Here is a 20,613-nt window from a genome sequence, read left to right as displayed (position 1 = left end):
TCCTTTGGAGGGTCAGCCCTTATAATTGCAATGAGAGGGTGGCAGACAAGTTGTGCTGGGAGGGAAAAAAAGAGCATGTCTCACAGGGAAAAGTGCAGCCAGGAATTCAGTGGCACATTCTGGCGCTGAAGTTGAGTAACAAGAACCACTTGAATGACGTTACTTTATTAATAAAACAATTTCTGCTGTGAGTATGCATCCAGAGGGAGACACAAGACAGCGACATTTTAGTTGATTGAGCTAATGCCGAAAGGGTGGCCTTTCCAAGCTGGTTTTTCCCCTCTACGGATGTATAGTAATAAGCCAGCACAGTTGTTCAGTCTACCTCCAATGTTCTTTTTTTCTTCGTGTATTCCGTGAAATGCGCACCTATGGGTTTTCCCCTGCGCCTGCGCAGCAATCCGGAAGTTCTAAAGATTTAATAGATTTTTAAATGATTATTTTAAATGATTATTTTAAATGATTATTTGCGGACGCGGAAGCCCCGCCCATGTCCCCGCCCCCTTGGGCGCCCTTCGCCGCGGCGTGCGGCTCCTGGGTAGTTCCTTTTTCCGCGCCAAACAGGCAGCATCTCCGGACTTCGCTCTTCGATTTACCTACACTTTCCCTGACTTTTGGATTGTTTTTCGACTACCTACCTTCTCCTCTCCTGAACGCGGACCGGCACGACTATTCTCTCTCCTGAACAGGCTAAGATGTCTTCCCTTTACTTTAAAAATTGTTCGGCCTGCGGAGTTAACCTCCCTGAGGCCGATAGGCATTCAAAATGCCTTCTCTGTCTTGGAGAAACTCACAACCTCCAGACATGTGAAATTTGCTTGAGCTTCACCACCAGGGCTCGCAAAGGCAGAGATGCCAGATTAAAAGCTTTGTTGTATGAACGGGCCCTAGCGCCCCAGATGCTCCCCGCTCCCTCCCAATCCTCCCCGATTCAAGAAGTTGCTCAGCCTCCCTCCCCACGCGTTGGGGATAGGCGTGATTCTACTCAGGCAAATGCTTCCCTTGAGGAGCAGCCGAGGAAAAAAGCAAAGCTTTCTAAACAGGCCACGAAGCCTGCAAAAACGAAAGAGAAACCTACTAAACAGAAAAAGGGACGGCAACTCACTGGTGTTCAGCCCTTGAGTCCTCCTATCCTTGAAACGGTGCCTCACCTCTCCGGTTCCACCCTGCAGCTGCAGGAACCGCTCCCAAACATGCTGGAAATGGAGGATCCCTCCCACCTCCCTCCACTCGAGCTCCTAGCCCCCCACCTGGAGCCGGAGCAGCCACCCGATCTCTCTCTCTCTCCCCCTCCCTTGCCTCCTTCTCAGGCCTCGCCCCCCCCCTCTCCAAACTCTCCGCAACCGGTACCAGGGGAAACTCCTTCCCCCATACAGCCAAGCACTTCGGCGCAATCCTCTAGACGCCGCCAGCGCTCTCCATCCCCTCATGCAAACCAACCCCCGACCCCCCCCCACCCTCCACCCAAGAGGGTGCGATCTCTCCCTCCTGAACACTATCAAACCTATGGGTACCAGGAGTACCCTTACCACCTCTATCCCCCCCCTCCACCTCCCTTCCCATACCCTTTCTACTACCCTCCCCCCCCTGACCATTTTAGGGGGCCCCATGCCTATCAATACCCTGACCCCAGGTACCCACAACCTCCTCGTGCACCACCTACGGCTACACTCTCTCAACCACCAGACCTTCACCCCGAGGTGGATCCTCAATCACTCCCTCATGACCCTCGCATGCCTCCTCAACCAGAGACTGATACTATTGATCTGGAGTCCAATGAGGATACTCCTGTTATACAGGACCCGGTAACAGACTCTGACCCATCACCTCAGCACCTAGAGGATTTTAAAAAGTTCTCAGCCCTTATGATCAGGCTGGCAAGGACCCTGAACCTTACCACTCCAGAGCCTTCTGATACAGTCACAGATCCATGCTTTACTTCTACTGAACAACAGGCACCTGCATCCACTGTGTTGCCCACACTGCCTTATCTCTTGAAAATCCTTAAAAATACAGGGGTTGCCCCATCCCTGGTTCCAGCAACCCCAAAAAGGGCAGAAAATTTGTACCGTATTGACTTATCTTCAGCCTCATGGCTATCCAAAATGCCCAAAGCAAACTCTGTAGTAACTGATGCTCAACCAAAGCCAATCCAAATTAACCAGTCATCTCCCTCCGATAAAGAAGGGAGGAAATTGGACTCTATGGCTAAAAAATTTTACTCCTCAGCATGCCTCTTTGCCCGCATGGCACACTATGGGGTCTATATGAGTGTCTACCAGACCCTACTTTGGAATAAAATATCCCCATATTTAGACTTATTACCACCAGCTGAGCAACCGCTGGCTAAGGCCTTTGCTCAAGAAGCACTGTTGCTAGCCAAACTACAGAAAGATCTAGCAAAAAATACAGCTGACACCTCAGGCAAATTGATTGCGGGATCGGTTGCTCTCAGACGCCACGCCTGGCTGAGAGCTGCAATTCTTTCCCAATCACAACGTGCCCTCATTGAGAACCTCCCTATGGATGAGGCGGGTCTCTTCAACCCTGAAACAGATTCACAATTGGAGCATTCCCACAAAATGAAACAAACTGTATACAAATATGATCAACAGCCCTACACCTACCAACGCCAAAGGTGGGGCTCCTACTACTACCGGCCCCAGTTTTATAACAGGCCTTATAACACTTCTTTTTACAGGGGCAGACAAAGACCATACGCCCCAGCTACAGCTGCAAGACGTCCTTCACTCCCCTCTAGAGGTCAGTACCGTGGTACCAGACCCTCCAATACCAATAAACGCCGTTTTTGACACACCTTTACCTATCACCTCACCCCCCATCCCCCCACTTACATACTTAAACAGGCTTCATCAATTCCTTCCACAATGGCAATCCATAACCACAGACACCTGGGTTCTCGATATAGTAAACAGGGGTTATGCAATAGAGTTCAATACCTATCCACAGGTTGGCACTATTCTTTTCACTCAACCCTCTCAAGCCATTTGGGACGAAATAAACTCTCTCCTTCATAAAGGAGCTATCTCTACCACCCCTTCTCACACAACCGCCACCTGTTTCTACTCTCGATACTTCTTAGTAGATAAAAGAGATGGTGGCCTTCGACCCATTCTAGATCTCCGTAGACTCAACACTTTCATCACACCACGCAAATTCCGCATGGTCACTCTACCTAACATTCTCCCTTTCATCCCTGAAAACTCGTGGCTAGCCACGATAGACCTACGAGACGCATACTTCCATATCTCAATCAGACCATCACATCGCAGGTTTCTGACCTTTGCAGTTCAGGACAAACATTTTTCCTTCAATTCTCTCCCGTTTGGTTTGTCCACGGCACCCAGAGTATTCACTAAGTGCATGGCCGTTGTAGCCGCACATCTCCGCCAACAGGGCGTTACGGTTTTTCCGTACCTTGATGATTGGTTATTTTGCTCGTCATCAAGGCCGCAGTTGTGTAAAGATATTCATTACACCTTGTCTCTCTTACAGGTCCTCGGACTGGTTATCAACCAGGAAAAATCCCATCTCCAACCGACGCAACGTATCCAATTCATCGGAGCTACCCTAGACACCATACGCCAGAAAGCGTACCTCCCGGAAGACCGTTTTTCCAACCTCAAACAGGCCATTACTACCCTCCAACACTCCCAGCAGGCCTCCGCTTGGACTATCCAGTCCATCCTGGGTCACATGTCCTCCACCACAAACGTGACCCCATTCGCACGCCTCCGAATGCGGCCCCTTCAAAACTGGTTCATCAGAACCTTCGACCCTCTCCGCGACTCACAGTCTCGGGTCCTTCATCCACCCCACTCTGTCCTCCACTCCCTTGTATGGTGGACAAAAGCACGCAATGTTCTCTTGGGAATCCCATTCAACCAACCCCGTCCCTCTGCGTCCCTCACGACGGACGCCTCCAACTCGGGTTGGGGAGCTCACCTCAAGGGGTTCCAGGTCAGCGGGCACTGGACCCGACAAGACCAGAAATTCCACATCAACGCCCTCGAAATGATGGCGGTGGAGAAAGCTCTTCGGGCCTTCGTCCGAATTGTATCCAATCGTGTGGTCCAGATAGTGACAGACAACACAGCTGTCAAATACTACATAAACAAACAGGGAGGAACGAGGTCACAAACACTTCTCTCAATCGTCACACGCATCTGGGAATGGTGCATTCAACACAATGTCCTTCTCACAGCCATCCACCTCCCGGGACAGGACAACATTTTAGCGGACTCCCTGAGCAGAACAGCAAAAAACAATCACGAATGGCATCTCCACCCAACACAATTCAAACTCATCACACGCAAGTGGGGCACCCCCAGGATAGACCTTTTTGCCTCCCCTTCGAACACTCATTGCCCTCTCTACTGCGCAAGACTCCACCCTCGCGCATCCCCAGGTTGTCTCGGAGACGCCTTCCTATTCCACTGGACACCAGGCCTCCTATACATCTTCCCCCCGCTCCCCCTCCTATCTCCAGTCATAGCCAAGATAATCCAAGACAGATCAGACTGCATCCTAATCACCCCGTGGTGGCCACGCCAGCATTGGTTTGCCCCACTCCTCCTACTCTCCAACAGCCAATTCCTCAAATTCGACCCCACCCCGGACCTCCTCACGGTGGAGAACGGGCTGGTGCTTCACCCAGACCTCCAATCCCTCCGTCTTACAGCGTGGAGGATCAAGCCTCAATAAACTTGTCTGATGCAGTATCCCGTATAATTCTTGCCGCTCACAAACCGAACACTACCAAATCATACAACTACAAATGGTCCCTCTTTACATCCTTTGCAAACTCGGCAGGACACAACCCCACTACAGCACCTACCCCGGTGGTGCTAGATTTCTTGGTACACCTCTCCAACAAATGCTCCTCTCTCTCATCTGTCAAATGCTACCTAGCGGCCATTTCATCTTTCCGTAGAAAAGCTGGCTTGCCGTCCCTTTTTCAAGACCATTTGGTTCAATTGTTTCTAAAAGGATACAAGAATGTCCACCCCCCTGCCTCCCCTCCCGCCCCTCAATGGAGCTTGGAGTTAGTACTGTCCCAGTTATCAAAACCTCCCTTTGAGCCCATGGCCTCCAATGAGATTTCTCACCTTTCCTGGAAGACTGCATTCCTAGTGGCCATTACATCCGCTAGAAGAAGCAGTGAGCTCACGGCTCTCCGTTCAGACCCACCTTACATTAGGTTCCATGATGACAAGGTCGTCCTTCGAACCGACGTTACGTTTCTTCCCAAAGTTGTTTCCCAGTTTCACATGTCGGAAGACATTATTTTACCAGCATTCTTTACAAATCCAACCTCCCCGTTGGAGGTGACCCTCCACTCCCTTGATGTTAAAAGAGCACTCTCGTTCTATTTACATAGGACGTCCTCTTACAGGAAGTCTCCCAAACTCTTTTTAAAGTACAGGAAAGACACTCTGGGCCACCCTGTGTCCTCACAGGGATTGGCTTCCTGGATCGTTTCGACGATTCGCCTAGCCTACCAATTGGCGGGAAAAGAACCACCATCTCATCTGGTGGCTCACTCCACTCGGTCAGTCTCTACTTCCCAAGCCTTCCTGCGAGGGGTACCGCTGGACCAGATCTGTAGAGCAGCTACGTGGTCTACACCTTCCACGTTTGCCTCTCACTACAAATTGGATATACATGCCAAGAAGGACGCTGCTTTCGGCAGGGCAGTTCTTTTTTCCTGTGTGGCATGACCCACCTCCAGGTCAGTAGCTTGCTATCTCACCCATAGGTGCGCATTTCACGGAATACACGAAGAAAAAATAAAGGTTGCTTACCTGTAACCGTATTTCTTCGAGTGTTATTCCGTGAAATTCGCACAACCCGCCCTTCCTCCCCTCTGTCATGCCGTTGCCTGGCTGCTGTTTAGCGCTGGGGAACTACCCAGGAGCCGCACGCCGCGGCGAAGGGCGCCCAAGGGGGCGGGGACATGGGCGGGGCTTCCGCGTCCGCAAATAATCATTTAAAATAATCATTTAAAATAATCATTTAAAAATCTATTAAATCTTTAGAACTTCCGGATTGCTGCGCAGGCGCAGGGGAAAACCCATAGGTGCGAATTTCACGGAATAACACTCGAAGAAATACGGTTACAGGTAAGCAACCTTTATTTATTTCTGTTCTTCCACTACAAAGCTTAACTCTTTAGCTTCCGACATGCAGCAAACCATGACTTTCCCAATATTTATGGGCCCAGCCCAGCCCTTTCAGTGTATCTCCTGTAAGAGAAGCAATATGCATAGTCATTAAACATGAATGCTAACTAAGAGCAGTCCAAGCCTCAACTAAGCTTTGAAGAGCTATGTTAGCCAAATATGGAAGCAGAACATCTCCCTGTATGTCGCAGAAGCTTCCTAATGCTACTCACCCACACAAAGGAAGATTAATCACTATCTTGTTTGATCTTAGAAAAAACTTGCCTTCAGGTTTATATTCGCATCCTATGTAACCACTGTAATCCATTGACTCTAGCAGCTGGAACAGGTATGGGTAGTTCAGTTCTCCAGGGCTATCAGGCTCATGACGTCCTGGTACTTGGGCAATCTGAATGTTTCCTACACAGAAAGATAAGCACCATCAGAAGTGAATGTAACATTAGGCATAGGTTACTGCCATGTTCATTTTTTTCATGGGCACTATTACTAAACTTACCGCTGTAACATCAATACCATTTGAGCATTCCTTATCTATAATTCCAAGATCTGCAATACTCTAAAATCCAAAAGTATCAACATGGGTGACCAAGGTAAACTTTGTTTGCTGAAGGTTAAATATACACAAAGTTTGCTTCATACACAATTATTAATAATATTGTATAAAATTACCTTCCAAGACTATGTGCATAAAGTTTATATGAAACTTAATGAATTTCATATTGAGACTTGGGTCTCATTTCCAATATATCATGCACATATATACAAATACAGATATTTCAAAATACAAAACCTTTCTGGTTCCAAGCATTTTGGGTAAGGGATATTCAACCTGTGCTCTCATTATGCTAGGCTACAAAGGATCCATAAATTCAAGATGGTTTGGGATACAGACGAAGAAAATTAAAACCCAGAGAGGCCATAGCAAAGTTAAATGCCGAAAAACAACACAACACCAGCTTTGATGTCTTACCAATAAGTGGAAAGTATGTTTCCAGGTTCTGAGTCAGATTACCATCCATTATCTGGCAGTGGAAAATATCCTGTGGAGCAAACATCATTTACTGCCCCGAAACCAAGTCCAAGGAGATAAAGAAATATTTTGCCATCTTCTTCCTCTCCCAGCATAAAGACCAATAATTCAGTCTATTCAAGGCTCTCACCTAGGCATGGGCAAACTTTGGCCCTCCAGGTCCTTAGGACTTCCACAATTCCTAACAGCCTACCAGCTGTTAGGAATTGTGGGAGTTGAAGTCCAAAACACCTGGAGGGCCGAAGTCTGCCCATGCCTGGTCTAACCAAATATAATGCTACCCACAGCAACCTACTGCACCCAAGGAAAGAGGACAGATTCTTAATGAAACACATCAAAAAGGACTCACCAGCTGCAGCTTCAGGTTGGGGTGTCCCACCTTCTTCAAAATGGCAACAGCTGAAGAAATATAGGTCCACACTGTCACAAGTAACTGGCTTTGACTCTCCATTCTCTATGCATTTTAAAGTCTTCAGCAATGGAGTAGCCTTTGGGGCCTTCTAGATGTTACTGGACTACACCTCCCAGCATTCCTCATCATTGCTTCTGCTAATTAGGGTTGATGAGAGTTGCTGTCTATCAATATTTGGAGAGCCACAACTTACCTATCCCTGTTTTCAAAAAAAGGCAGTCCCCACCTATGAAGGGGAGACTTTTGGCCTCAACTTACCTTGTTGTGGTGTGGTCAAGAAGTACCTAGGATCTGTAATCCGGCTGTTGATAGGCTCCAACAATCCTATCAGATTTTCCTGCAAAACCAAACCAAAAAACAGGTGATAACAGCCAGCCAGAGCCCAATGATTTGCACAACAAACTTGATGGCTAGTTTAGCAATTAGTTCCTATCCCTCTTGCTTCCCAGAGCTGACTGTACACAAGGGCTTGCCTTTTGGATAATTTCTTGTCCATCACCATCACAGTGGTGCGTGCCAAATTCTTTCCCTTTCCATAAACTAAGCAGCATCCCTCCTGGACATGCTTGCTCAGATATGACTCCACTTTGCTATCTTTTAGACTATTTTGAACTTCAGGAGGATGGAGCTTGGGTAGGAGGCCTTTAGTACCTTAAGCCTTGTGGAATCAGGATTGAATGGGCACCTGACTCTTCTAAAGAAGCAACATAATCTATTAACAATTGACCACACAGAGCCTACCTGAGCCAGGACGTCAGCAGCATATCTGAGGTTCTCTACGAAGGTAGCTTCCATCTGTGCTGACACTGCCTCCCGCTCTGCACCCATTGGGATTCGCCCCGCCATAATATGGATCCTATAAACCACATTAGGGGAGAGTAAGACTGGATCTAATATCTCTGGCATGAACTAAGAGGGAAAGATGCAAGGCTACTGCTGTTTTTTTTCTTCGCCCTTGGATCAAGCATCCAGGCTGCTATGATGCAACTACAGTGAAGTCTGTCTCATGCTCAGTTTAATCCTGCCCAGAGGTGCTGTGCTGACCCATGAGATGATCTTCAGCACTGAACAATCAGCACACATCACTGCATAAGCCTTTCTGTGGGCACAGGCTACCACCTTCAATCTAGTGTAGCGATGGCAAGAGCGTCTAGAATTCTAGAAGAACAACTATAAAAATTACAGCCAGTTCATTTCAAATGAGTCCGCCTGGCTTGACTTACATTATTAGCTCTTGAACATTCACAGGCCATATGTGCAAGATCACTGTCGGCAGATTTATAGGCTGGGTATCCTTGGACATGCACAGTCAGCTTACTAGGAGACATTGATTCTTCCCCATTTCCAAGCATAAATCCCTCATAGATCAAGGGCTAGTAGACTTGTGGACCTCCAGATGTTGTTGGATTCAAGTTGCCAGCCTGATCAATGCTGAGCGGTGTAAGTAGTTCATCAACCTCTGGAGGACCAAAAGGTCTAGACTTGAAAAGGACTAAAATAAGATTTTATCACTGTTGCTATAAGATTAACAGCAACAGATTGGTGTTCGTTTCCTTATGGCTTAACAAGGTATGGTTTTCTATATGTATGTTCTGTTTTTCTCTTCACTTTGTGCATTGGGCTGGCTTAGAAGCGAAGTGCAAAAATGATAGGTAAAGGTTTTCCCCTGACATTAAGTCCAGTCGTGTCTGACTCTGGGGGTTAGTGCTCATCCCTATTTCTAAGCCGAAGAGCCAACATTATCCGTAGGCACCTCCAAGGTCATAAGGCCAGCATGATTGCTTGGAGCATCTTATGCCTTTCCTGCTGAAGTGGCACCTATTGATCTACTCACATTTGCATATTTTTGAACTGCTAGGTTGGCAGAAGTTGGGGCTAACAGCAGAAGCTCATGCCACTCCCCGGATTCGAACCTGCGACCTTTCGGTCAGCAAGTTCAGCAGCTCAGCACTTTAACCCACTGCGCCACCAGGGGCTCCTTAAAAAATGGTATCATTGATTAATTCTGATAGTATCTTATGCAGTTGTCATTAGCAGTGATACAGGGGTAAAATTGATTCACTAGTGATTGCTGCTGTTATAGCCACACTGCTGCAAAAATCCATAGTTATGCTTCCAAGAGTTATAGTAAGATATTCTGTTATTCTATTATATTATATCTGCCTTTCCAGAGTAGGAACCTTCCAACAACAAATCCCAGAAGCACTTTATTAGAATTAAGATTGCTGCACATTGCACACTGCACTTACCCCATAATCCTTATATATCACCTGTCACATCAGCACTTTTAATTCTGTACGCATTACTCTGGCCCGGCCCAGTTTTATTGTGTCTTGGTGTATTGTTTATTGCTTGTGTTTAATATTGCTTTAATTGTTTTTAATTTGCTTTAGGTTTTGTATTGTTATGTTGTGTTTTGAGGCCTTAGCCTTTGTAAGCCGCATCAAGTCCTTCGGGAGATGCTAGTGGGGTACAAATAAAGATAATAATAATAATAATAATAATAATAATAATAATAATAATAATAATAATAATATCAATCTAAAATAATATTATTAGTTGGAAATTCCATCATGAAATGGAGACACCTCAAACGAACAATCAGTCGCTAACAGCATCTCATAACTAAGCTTGCAGGACATGAGGATAATCCTATATAACTGAACCTGCTTAATTCTGACCACATAGATTCAACCTATTAAGTACTCTGAGCTTTAAGAAATGATTGTCAACCATCTGTAATGCTTCAGTTTTCAATGCTGCAAACAATCTTGAAGATAAGCATTGCCATTCAAACTGTCAATATGAAGCGGGAACTCCATTAAAGGAAAGGAAAGTGGCCAGTAATTGGTTTCATTAGTTTCCTCGTCTTCTTGATTTCCCTGAAATGCAAATATGTGGCCCGCCAAATTTTGTTGAACTGCAACTCCCAGTTCAACAAAATTTGCAACTCCCAGCATTCCTCATCATCAGTTACACTGCACAGGACTACTGGGAGCTATGTTTAAATTTCTATGTGCTCGGCACGCAGCCTAAATAACCTGAAGGCATCATATTCTATCTGGAGGCTTGGAGGCTAAGCAGGATCAGTCCTGGGTTAGTATTTGGATGGGCGAACACCCATGAATACCAGATGCTGTAGTATATATCTCAGAGGAAGGGATTGGCAAAACCATCTCTTAGAATTCCTTGCCTAAGAAAGCCTTGGGATCCTCACAAGTCAACAGACAATCTGAAGGCACACACAGACTCGCAATTTCTATCCCTGCTCTAGGCTACTCTCTGAAATAGAAGGGTTTTTTGTTTTCATCTCACTTCCTTGCAAAGCCAGCAAACAAAGTCACATTTCCTGCTCCAAAACAACTCTCTGAGCTGCATGGATACACTCGCTGACTGGCAAAAACAGAAAACACAAATTGTCACAAAACACTACAATTTGGCTCTCCAATTACCCAGCCACCAATTTTTTAAAAATAAAAACCCTGTACAATTTGGCTATATTTCTGCTGATTCTTGGAACCAGAAGTGAAGTAACACCATTTCTGACCATGCCAGAACCAGGCTGTGGATGTGGTGCTATGTCCATAATTGTCCATTCCTTTGCTACTTCCCTTCCTGGTTTCTTTCCCTACATTGTGTCTTCCTCTATGTGAACCAAACTGCAGCTTTTCTGTCTTTCAAGCCATCTCACTTCTATCTTTCTCAAAGCCATTCCGCCCTCCCAAAATAGTATGTTTCAATGCAGGAAAATTCAAGTGTTCGTATTCATTCTCCCGCCCTTTCATCCTTGCCTTCTTTTCTGCCTATCCAAAGCATCTCCTCCCACAAGCTGTATGCTGAAGATTTAACACCAAGAGAAACTACCTTGAATGAGCAAGATTTTGCAACAGATATTGTAGAGGCACTGGCAAATTAGAGGTATTTAATGTGGAAAAATCCTCCAGGAACTAGTACCAATGATAGGATCACAATATAAGCTCATTCATGCTTCCCTCACTTCTGCCAAGAAGAGCTGCCCCTGCACTTTCTGTGAACTAATGTAAGAACTAAAAATATAAATGGATGCTTCTCCAAATGCTGTTGGTCCTCAGTTCACATATTTCTATAGAATCATAGAGTTTAAAGAGATCTTGTGGGCCATCCAGTCCAGCCCCCTGCTAAGAAGCAGGAAAATGGCACTCAAAGCACCCCAGACAGATGGCCATCCAGCCTCTATTTAAAAGTCTCCAAAGAAGGGGCTTCCACCACACTCTAGGGCAGAGAGTTCCACTATAGCATTGGCTACACTGGAGAGAACTGATAAGGACCAGATAGTCCCTCATTTTAGTCTACCTGAGGATCTCTGAATGCACAGAATTACAGCTTCTAGCAAGTTTGACAAAGCTTCAATGGACATTGTGGATACATCTGATTTTAGGCTGTGTTTCTATGTTCTAGTTGTCTGTTTGTCACTTTCTATTCCAGGATGAATCACAGAATTGGAAGAGACCGCATGGGCCATCGTTCAATGTCCTCAGCCTGAATAAGATACATGTAGGCAAGATGATGCTCTTTCCAAGTTTAGGATTGAGGCTCCTCTACTTAATTTTGGTAATGATGGTTGTGGCTGATATGAATTGTAGTAAAATAGAAAAGGCCAGGGAAAGACACACTGGTGATGTCAAGGAAACTATATGATGGGCCACGGTGCCACAATAGGTTAAACTCTTGTGCCGCTAAACTGCTGATCTGAAGATTGACAGTTTGAATCTGCAGGACTGGGATTAGCCCAGCTCCTGGCAACCTAGCAATTCAAAAACATGCAAATGTGAGTAGATAAATAGGTGCCACTTCGGCAGGAAAGGCATAAGATGCTCCAAGCAGTGATGCCAGTCACATGACCAGGAGGTGACAATGCAGGTTCTTCAGATTGAGAATGGAGAACAGCACCTCCCCCAGAGCCAGAGATGAGCACTGACTCCAAAGCAGGAAATGAAAGGAGAAGCCTCTGCCTTTGTGTTTGTGTGTCTCATTGTATTGTAACAAGGCATTGAATGTTTGCCAGAATCTGTTTACACTGTAATCCAGTCTGAGCCCCCACAGGGAGAAGGGCAGAATATAAATAAAGTGTTGTTATTATTGTTGTTGTTGTTGTTATTTCTTGATTTAAGTCATTGGCGTGCTGGCTGATACCCAAACAAGGGGTGGGCCGGAGATGTCACTGCCTTGGACCTTTCACTATTGGTTGCTACTTCCCGGTGGATGTCAGGTGGTGCAATACCGGCTAAACAGTGTAATTTCTCCAGTGGTGTAGGGTGCAGACACCCCGTGATAATACGACATGTCTCATTAAGAGCCACATCCACTGTTTTGTGTGGTGAGATGTGTTCCACACTGGGCATGCATACTCAGCAGCAGAGTAGCATAGCGCAAGGGCAGATGTCTTCACTAGCAGCCAGCACGCTAACGACTTAACTCAAGAAATAGTTTTCTAAGAGACACTCGCTGGAACAGCTCAGCATGTGAAAGTCCAAAAGTGGCAGGCTCAAACCCAGAACCTCAATCAATGGTTAATACCAAATGAGAGACTGGGCACACAGAAGACTGGGCGACTTGGAAGGCGCTGAACAGGCTGCGCTCTGGCACCACAAGATGCAGAGCCAATCTTAAGAAATGGGGCTACAAAGTGGAATCCATGACATGCGAGTGTGGAGAAGAGCAAACCACTGACCTACTACAATGCAACCTGAGCCCTGCCACATGCACAATGGAAGATCTTCTTGCAGCAACACCAGAGGCACTCCAAGTGGCCAGATACTGGTCAAAGGACATTATAATAGAATGCCAAGTCTGCAAACTTTGTGTTTTGCTTGTTTGTTTGTTTTTAATGCAATACAACTATTTTGGTTTGCTCCTGACACAATAAAATTATTATTATTACCATTATTATTATTATTATTATTATTATTATTATTATTATTACATTCAGCACTGATGTTCCCAGCCCCTGCAGGTGAGGCAAAAGAACAAGAAAATCCCTGTTCCCTTCCCTTCAAAAACAAAGAATAGAGCAGGGGTGGACTACTTTCAGGTGTTAGGTTATCCCTGGGTGACATTGGAGGGCTTCAACCTCGCTGTACCCCCTGAAAAAAATGTTTCCCCAAAGCCCCCAATAGCCCTTAGAGAATATGTGACCAATGTCACCATATTTTGCCTCTCTGAGCCATTGTAGGTCCAGGAGAGGCTTCCCCCACAAACAGGAAGAGACCCAGAAGTTCCCTCTTGTTGTGAAAAAAGGTCTTTTTGAGCCTAAAATGTAAAAATTGCCTCCCTCATCCCCTAGTCTGGCAAACAGAAAAAACACCTGCATTTTCTTGAAATGTGGGGCCTGCAAAAAAAAACCCCATGAGAGTTAGATGCAGCCTGTGTTTAGCACTTTCCTCACATCTGAACTAGAGCAATTTGTTCGACTTCTCTTGGGCTTTCTCTGTTAATATAGCTCTCAAGGTTGCAGTGAGGTAATGTTAAGAAATGGGCAGATGCATCCATGAAGTCTCCCCCCCCCCCCCACCTTTCTTGGCAAGAGGATCTGCTTTTTCAAGGATTTGTGAGGAGTAATACAGGTTCTGGCCATGCCCTTCACCTTTGCTGGTCAGTAGAGAGGGAATTTGTAAAAGATCAGTCAACAACACAGCAGCCAGCAGGAGAGATCATATGTGGTTTTGCATACACTGAACAACTGATATGAGCTATGGTACTGCATTCTATACAAGACATCGTCTGTTGTTGATTTGATGTATTATATTTAATATATTATACTATATTCGTCTCCTCCCTCACCGTTGTCCTTCTTTCCTTGCGTGTAATGTCTTATTAGATTGTCAGCCTGAGGGGAGGAAACTGTCAAATTAACAATTTGTAAACCATTCTGGATCCCTTTTGGCTTAAGGGCAGGATGTAAATGCTCTAAATAAATACATAAATCAACGCCTTAATTAATGACAATATTACCTTGGGCATTTCAGCTCCTTGGCATACTTTACAGCCAAAGCCAGGGCTTCCCGAAATTCAGGCTGGCGGCCAGGCACAGCACCCAATCCCATGTCGCCTTTGTCTTGGTTCCCTGAGAAAAGACAAGCACAAATTTTCTTTAAATATATTTTTGGGCTGAAGTAGGGGAGAGATGCAAACACCTTAGGTTGCTGTGTGATGACACCTTGTCCAGGAATCGAAAATAAAAAAGTGAGTACAGTGTGTTGTTGTGGGTTTTCTGGGGTATATGGCCACATTCCAGAAGCATTCTCTCCTGACATTTTGCCTGCATCTATGGCAGACATCCTTAGAAGTTGTGAGGTCTGTTGGAAACTAGGAAAATGGGGTTTATATATCTGTGGAATGTCCTGGGTGGGAGAAAGAACTTTTGTCTGAGGTAGGTGTAAATGTAGCAATTGACATTTAATGGCCTAGCAGTTTTCAAGGTCTGGCTTCTTACTGCCTGGGGAAATCCTTTGTTGGGAGGTGATTAGCTGGCCCTGATTGTTTCTTGTTCGGAATTCCCAGGTTTTTGAGTATTGTTCTTTATTTACTGTTATGATTTTAGAGGTTTTTTTAATACTGGTACCAAGATTTTGTTCATTTTCATGGTTTCTTCCTTTCTGTTGAAATTGTCCACACACAACAAGCCAGTGATTCCGGCCATGAAATCCTTCGACAATACGGAGTACAGTGCGCCCTTGATATCTACTGGGATTTGGTTCCAGGAACACACACACCAGTGGATACCAAAATCCATGGATGCGGAAGTCCCATTATATGCAATGCCATTGTCAGGCCCGTAGCCAGGATTTCGTTTTGGGGGGAGGGGGCGTAATTTTTTTTCAGGGGAGGTTTCGGGGGGGTGAGTTTCGGGGGGGGCTGAGTCTGAGTGAAAGAGGGTCTAGCGTAGCAAACCTTTTGTATCATTACCCCAATACCCCCATGCATATGGGATATATTGAGTATGGTGATCAGATCATGATATGAATAAACATAACAGTTTAAATAATGCACCAGTAAGGCCTTTTCACGAACCACCATGAGAATTTCGAGGGGGGCTGAAGCCCCCCGAGCCCCCCCCGAGCCCCCCCCCCCCCCCCGGCTACATGCCTGGCCATTGTACAATGTTGTCCTTATATAAAATGGCAAAATCAAGGTTTCTTTTTGGGATTTAAAAAAATATTTTCAAGAAGTGAGTGGTCGAATCCGCAGACTCCTTGGACGGTCAAATGTGTGCACAATTTGAAATATATGTCCTGAATGCACAGGTTATCTATGTTTACAGGTTTTGAAGTCTGGAAATAAGTTTATCTCAAGAGCAGGTATGGGCAAACTTTGGCCCTCTGGGTGTTTTGGACTTCAACTCCCACAATTCCTAACAACATCAGGCCCTTGCCTTTTCCAAAAAAAGGAAGGGGCCTGTAGCTGTTAGGAATTGTGGGAGTTGAAGTCCAAAACACCCAGGGGGCGAAAGTTTGCTCATGACTGCTCAAGAGTCTTCAGCAAATAAGAGGGCCTGTTTTGCCTCCTATGAAACCAGTAGCTTGGTACCCAACAATTGTGGGCCAATATCTTGTGTATGTGTGTGTGTTGGGGGGGGGGGGGTGTCAGCCCAACTCATATCATAGGAAAAATTACACCATCCAAGAGATGTTGGACTACAACTCCTTGATGAGCGACAGATATTGGAGCAAAAATATGGAGAGATGCACTTTGCTATCACTGGCCAACAGACATTTTGGTGCCTCAAATGTGAACCTGTTTCTTGGTGTATTTCCCCAAAAATGACACTGGTTTTTCCCTATCAGCTCTAGCTTTTGAGATACAGAACATACACCATCTACCAGTCACATCTGCTCGCCCATTGAACACCATGCTAACCATATCTATGAAACTAGAGCTTTCTAAATCTGTCCCAAATATGCCCGATAACAGGCCTAAAATCCAAGACACCAAGATTTTTTTTGTTGGGCTGTGTAGTAAGAATCATGTTAAAGTAGAGCTTGGAAAAGGTACTTGTTTGACTATAATGTTCAGAATCCATACTGGCCATGCTAAAGGGGATGCTGGAAATGGTAGTCCCAAAGGTAATTTTTCCAAGATCTGCTTGGAAGGTTATTAACTGAAAGGAAAACCTATCTCAGGCATGAGCAAACTTTGGCCCTCCAGCTGTTTTGGACTTCAACTCCCACAATTCCTAACAGCCTATTGGCTGTTAGGAATTGTGGGAGTTGAAGTCCAAAACACCTGGAGGGCCAAAGTTTGCCCATGCCTGCCCTATCTCTAAGACCTCCCAAAGGGCTCATAGAAGATCTGTTCTGACAGGACAGACCAAAGGCACATCTACTCCAGTATTCTATTCATACACACATATGCCGAATGGATGCTTACGTGAAACCCGCAGAAAGGAACTTCTGGGCATGTGGGAAAAGAGTAGAGGCTATCCTTGAATGACTCTGATGACTCATAGAATCATTGAGTTGGAAGAGACCTCGTGGGCCATCCAGTTTGGCCAACCTCCTGCCAAGAAGCAGGGAAATTGCATTCAAAGCACCCCAGAGGAAAAAGGAAGGAGGACTGAGTCGGAAAAAAAGGATATAAACAGATAGAGCACACAGAGAAGCCATTGAAATCCATAAGCATGTGGACAATTGGATTGTTGTGAGTTTTCCAGGCTGTATGGCCATGTTCCAGAAGTATTTTCTTCTGATGTTTTGCCCACATCTATGGCAGGCATCCTCAGAGGTTGAGGACGTCTGCCATAGATGTGGGTGAAATGTCAGGAGAGAATGCTTCTGGAACATGGCCATACAGCCCAGAAAACGCACAGCAACCCAGTGATTCTGGCTATGAAAGCCTTTGACAACACGTGTGGTCAATTTCAACAGAAAGGAGGAAACCATGAAAATTAACAAAATCTGGCTACCACTGTTGAAAAACTCTAAAATCAGGACAGTAAATAAAGAACAATACCCAAAAACAGGGAATTGCAGACAGGAATCGATCAAGGCCAGCTAACCAATTGATCAATTCCTGTCCTAGTAGACTTCACAGCCTCTGAGGATGCTTGCCATAGATGTGGGCAGAGGGAATTCTTCTGGAACATGGACATACGGCCTGGAAAACTCACAGCAATCCTTAGAACGGTTATCTCTTGGCTTAAAAAAGCTTCTCCAGTCCTGACACAAGGCATAATTCTTTGCTTTTGCCCCCAGGACTGTTCCATTATCCGGTCTAGATGAAGCCCACAAGGGATGCTCAAGAAAGAAAAGCAGTCCATTTTATGGGGGTGGATGGTAGGTTGAAGGAGGAAAACCATTTCCTCCTGTTTTCCTGTTATTCCTCCCCACCCATGTCCCCATGTCCCCTTTATGATATGGGAAGGGGGGAGGGGGAGTGGGAATGACCAGTGAAAATGGGGAAATAATTTTCCTCCTTGAACTCCCCCCCTAAAAGAGACTTTCTCTTTCTCTCTCTTTCTCTAGCACCCCCTGGTGGCCTTTGCCAGGTTGATGGAACAATGCCATAGAGCAGTGGTTCTCAACCTGTGGGTCCCTAGATGTTTTGGCCTTCAACTCCCAGAAATTCTAACAGTTTGGTAAAATCCAGTTTCTGCCTCCTGCAAGAATTCTGGAGTTTGTAGTTTAGGAGGGAGCCTTTAACAGCCTCACTAAACTACAAACTCTAGAATTCTGCAGGAGGCAAAGACAGGATTGTAAGTAGTTTTTTCTCTAGTGCAGTGTTTCTCAACCAGGGCGTCAGGACGCCTGGCGGGATCACAAAGGGATGTCAGAGGGGTCGTCAAAGACCATCAGAAAACACAGTATTTTCTGTTAGTCATGGGGGTTCTGTGGTAGGGTTCAGAATACTCTTTGATTGTAGGCAAACTATAAATCCCAGCAACTACAACTCCCAAATGTCAAGGTCGATTTTCCCCAAACTCCACCGGTGTTCACATTTGGGCATATTGAGTATTTGTGCCAAGTCTGGCTCAGATCCATCTTTGCTTGAGTCCACAGTGCTCTCTGGATGTAGGTGAACTCTGGATGTAGGTGAACTACAACTCCAAAACTCAAGGTAAATGCCCACCAAACCTTTCCAGCATTTTCTGTTAGTCATGGGAGTTCTGTGTGCCCAGTTTGGTTCAATTCCATGTTGGTGGAGTTTCAAATGCTCTTATATTGTGGGTGAATTATTAATCCCCGCAACTACAACTCCGAATGATAAAATCAATCCCCCCCCCCCCCCCCAACCCTACCAGTATTCAAATGTGGGCATATCGGGTACTTTGTGCCAACTTTGGTCCAGGGAATGAAAATACATCCTGCATATCAGATATTTACCTTACAATTGATACCAGTAGCAATATGACAGTTATGAAGTAGCATAGAAAATAATTTTATGGTTGGGGGTCACCACAACATGAGGACCTGTATTAAGGGGTCGTCTTATTAGGAAGGTTGAGAACCACTGCTCTAGTGGGATGAAGTGGCCACCACAGAACCTCTTGGGAAAAGCCAGCATTCTTCTCCTAGGGGCGCATCTACACTTCAGCATCAATGCAGTTGGAGACCACTTTAACTGCTATGTCCCGGTGCTCTGGAATCGTGGGAGCTGTAGCTTTGCAAGGTCTGTAGCCTTCTCTGCCAAAGAGAAATGGGGGTGCCTCACTCAACTACAACTCCTAGGATTCCGCAGCGTGGAGCCAGTGTACGTGTGTGGGTGCAGCCAGGTGGGGCGTACCTGGCGGGGTGTTCAGGAGGACTACCTCCAGCCGGGCCCTTTCCGCCGCCGCCCTCAGCTCCTCGGGGGCTCCCTGGGCGTAAGGGAAGGCCAGCTCGGCCGCCCGGAAGCCCGCCGTGGCCGCCGCCTCCATGCGCCGGGCCAGCGACGCCTCCTCCTGGAAGAGCCAGGCCAGGTTGGCCGCCAAACGCAAGGGAGCCATGGCCGAGGAGGAGGAGGAAGAGGAAGCCCTGTGGGTGGCTTGGGGCCGCCCTCGGAGGGAGGTCCTTGCAATCAGGTCCCTCCCTTCCTGAGCCTTTGCAATGCGAAGCGAGTGGGTGGATTGGCGAGGTTGTCCTTCTGTTCCTCCAAATCAGGCCTGGGCAAACTTGGACCCTCCGGGTGTTTTGGATTCCCACTCCCACGGTTCCTAACAGACTCAGGCTCCTTCCTTTCTGCTTAAGCGGTAGAGGGGGGAAAGGAAAGTGCCTGAGGCTGTTACGAATGGTCGGAGTTGGAGTCTCTTTCCATTCTATCTTCTCTGTATAAATAAAAATGTAATGTTCGTTTGTGGGATTAACATAACTCAAAAAGCACTGGACGAATTGACACCAAATTTGGTCACAAGACACCTACTAACCCAAGGAGTGACTATCACTAAAAAAATGATTTTGTCATTTGGGAGATGTAGTCGCTCGGATTTATTCTTAACCTACAATCAAAAAGAGCATTCTGAACTCCAGCAATAATGGAATTGAATCAAACTTGGCACACAGAACTCCTATGAACAACAGAAAACACTGGAAGGGTTTGGTGGGCATTGATCTTGAGTTTGGGAGTTGTAGGTCACCTCCATCCAGAGAGCACTATGGACTCAAGCAATGATGGATCTGGACCAAACTTGGCACGAATATTCCATATGCTCAAATATGAACACAGATGGAGTTTGGGGAAAATAGCCCTTGACATTTGGGAGTTGTAGTTACTGGGATTTATACTTCACCTACAATCAAAGAGCATTCTGATCCCCACCAATGACAGAATTGGGCCAAACTTCCCACACAAAACCCCCATAAGCAACAAAAAATACTTAAGGTCATCCAGTCCAACTCCCTTCGCGAGGGCAAGAAAAAGTCAGGACATTTTTTAAGTGTAACTTTAATATATGGCTAGAGTTAGACTTTAAAATGTTCTGACTTACACACACACACACACACATACATACATACATA

The 20,613-nt window shown here is 45.8% G+C and overlaps 2 protein-coding genes across 3 annotated transcripts; one reads left to right on the top strand and one right to left on the bottom strand.

The window, feature by feature from the left end:
* Window positions 1-149: 149 nt before the first annotated feature.
* On the bottom strand, window positions 150-19,644 carry HYI (hydroxypyruvate isomerase (putative)). The gene is made up of 9 exons (XM_060773313.2): window positions 19,403-19,644; window positions 14,636-14,747; window positions 8,387-8,501; window positions 7,904-7,982; window positions 7,583-7,632; window positions 7,174-7,243; window positions 6,468-6,602; window positions 6,161-6,266; window positions 150-340 (listed from the first exon to the last, which is right to left on the bottom strand). The coding sequence occupies exons 1-8, from the start codon at window positions 19,602-19,604 to the stop codon at window positions 6,193-6,195; spliced, it is 837 nt and encodes a 278-aa protein (XP_060629296.1). The 5' UTR covers window positions 19,605-19,644; the 3' UTR covers window positions 150-340; window positions 6,161-6,192.
* LOC137096989 (uncharacterized) lies at window positions 540-6,160 on the top strand. Of its 2 annotated transcripts, XM_067467937.1 has the most exons (3): window positions 540-2,763; window positions 3,517-5,752; window positions 6,060-6,160. In XM_067467937.1, exons 1-2 carry the CDS (start codon window positions 696-698, stop codon window positions 5,739-5,741), a joined length of 4,293 nt encoding a protein of 1,430 aa, XP_067324038.1. In that variant the 5' UTR covers window positions 540-695; the 3' UTR covers window positions 5,742-5,752; window positions 6,060-6,160. The 2 variants fall into 2 exon arrangements, with proteins under 2 accessions (XP_067324038.1, XP_067324037.1); XM_067467936.1 differs by lacking the exon at window positions 6,060-6,160 and having other exon boundaries at window positions 3,517-5,976.
* Window positions 19,645-20,613: the final 969 nt, after the last annotated feature.

Source organism: Anolis sagrei, chromosome 4, assembly GCF_037176765.1.
Source record: "Anolis sagrei isolate rAnoSag1 chromosome 4, rAnoSag1.mat, whole genome shotgun sequence".
In the NCBI taxonomy this organism is placed as follows: Eukaryota; Metazoa; Chordata; class Lepidosauria; order Squamata; family Dactyloidae; genus Anolis; species Anolis sagrei.
The sequence above is the reverse complement of the archived record's forward strand: the minus strand, read 5'-3'. Positions and strand labels throughout refer to the sequence as shown.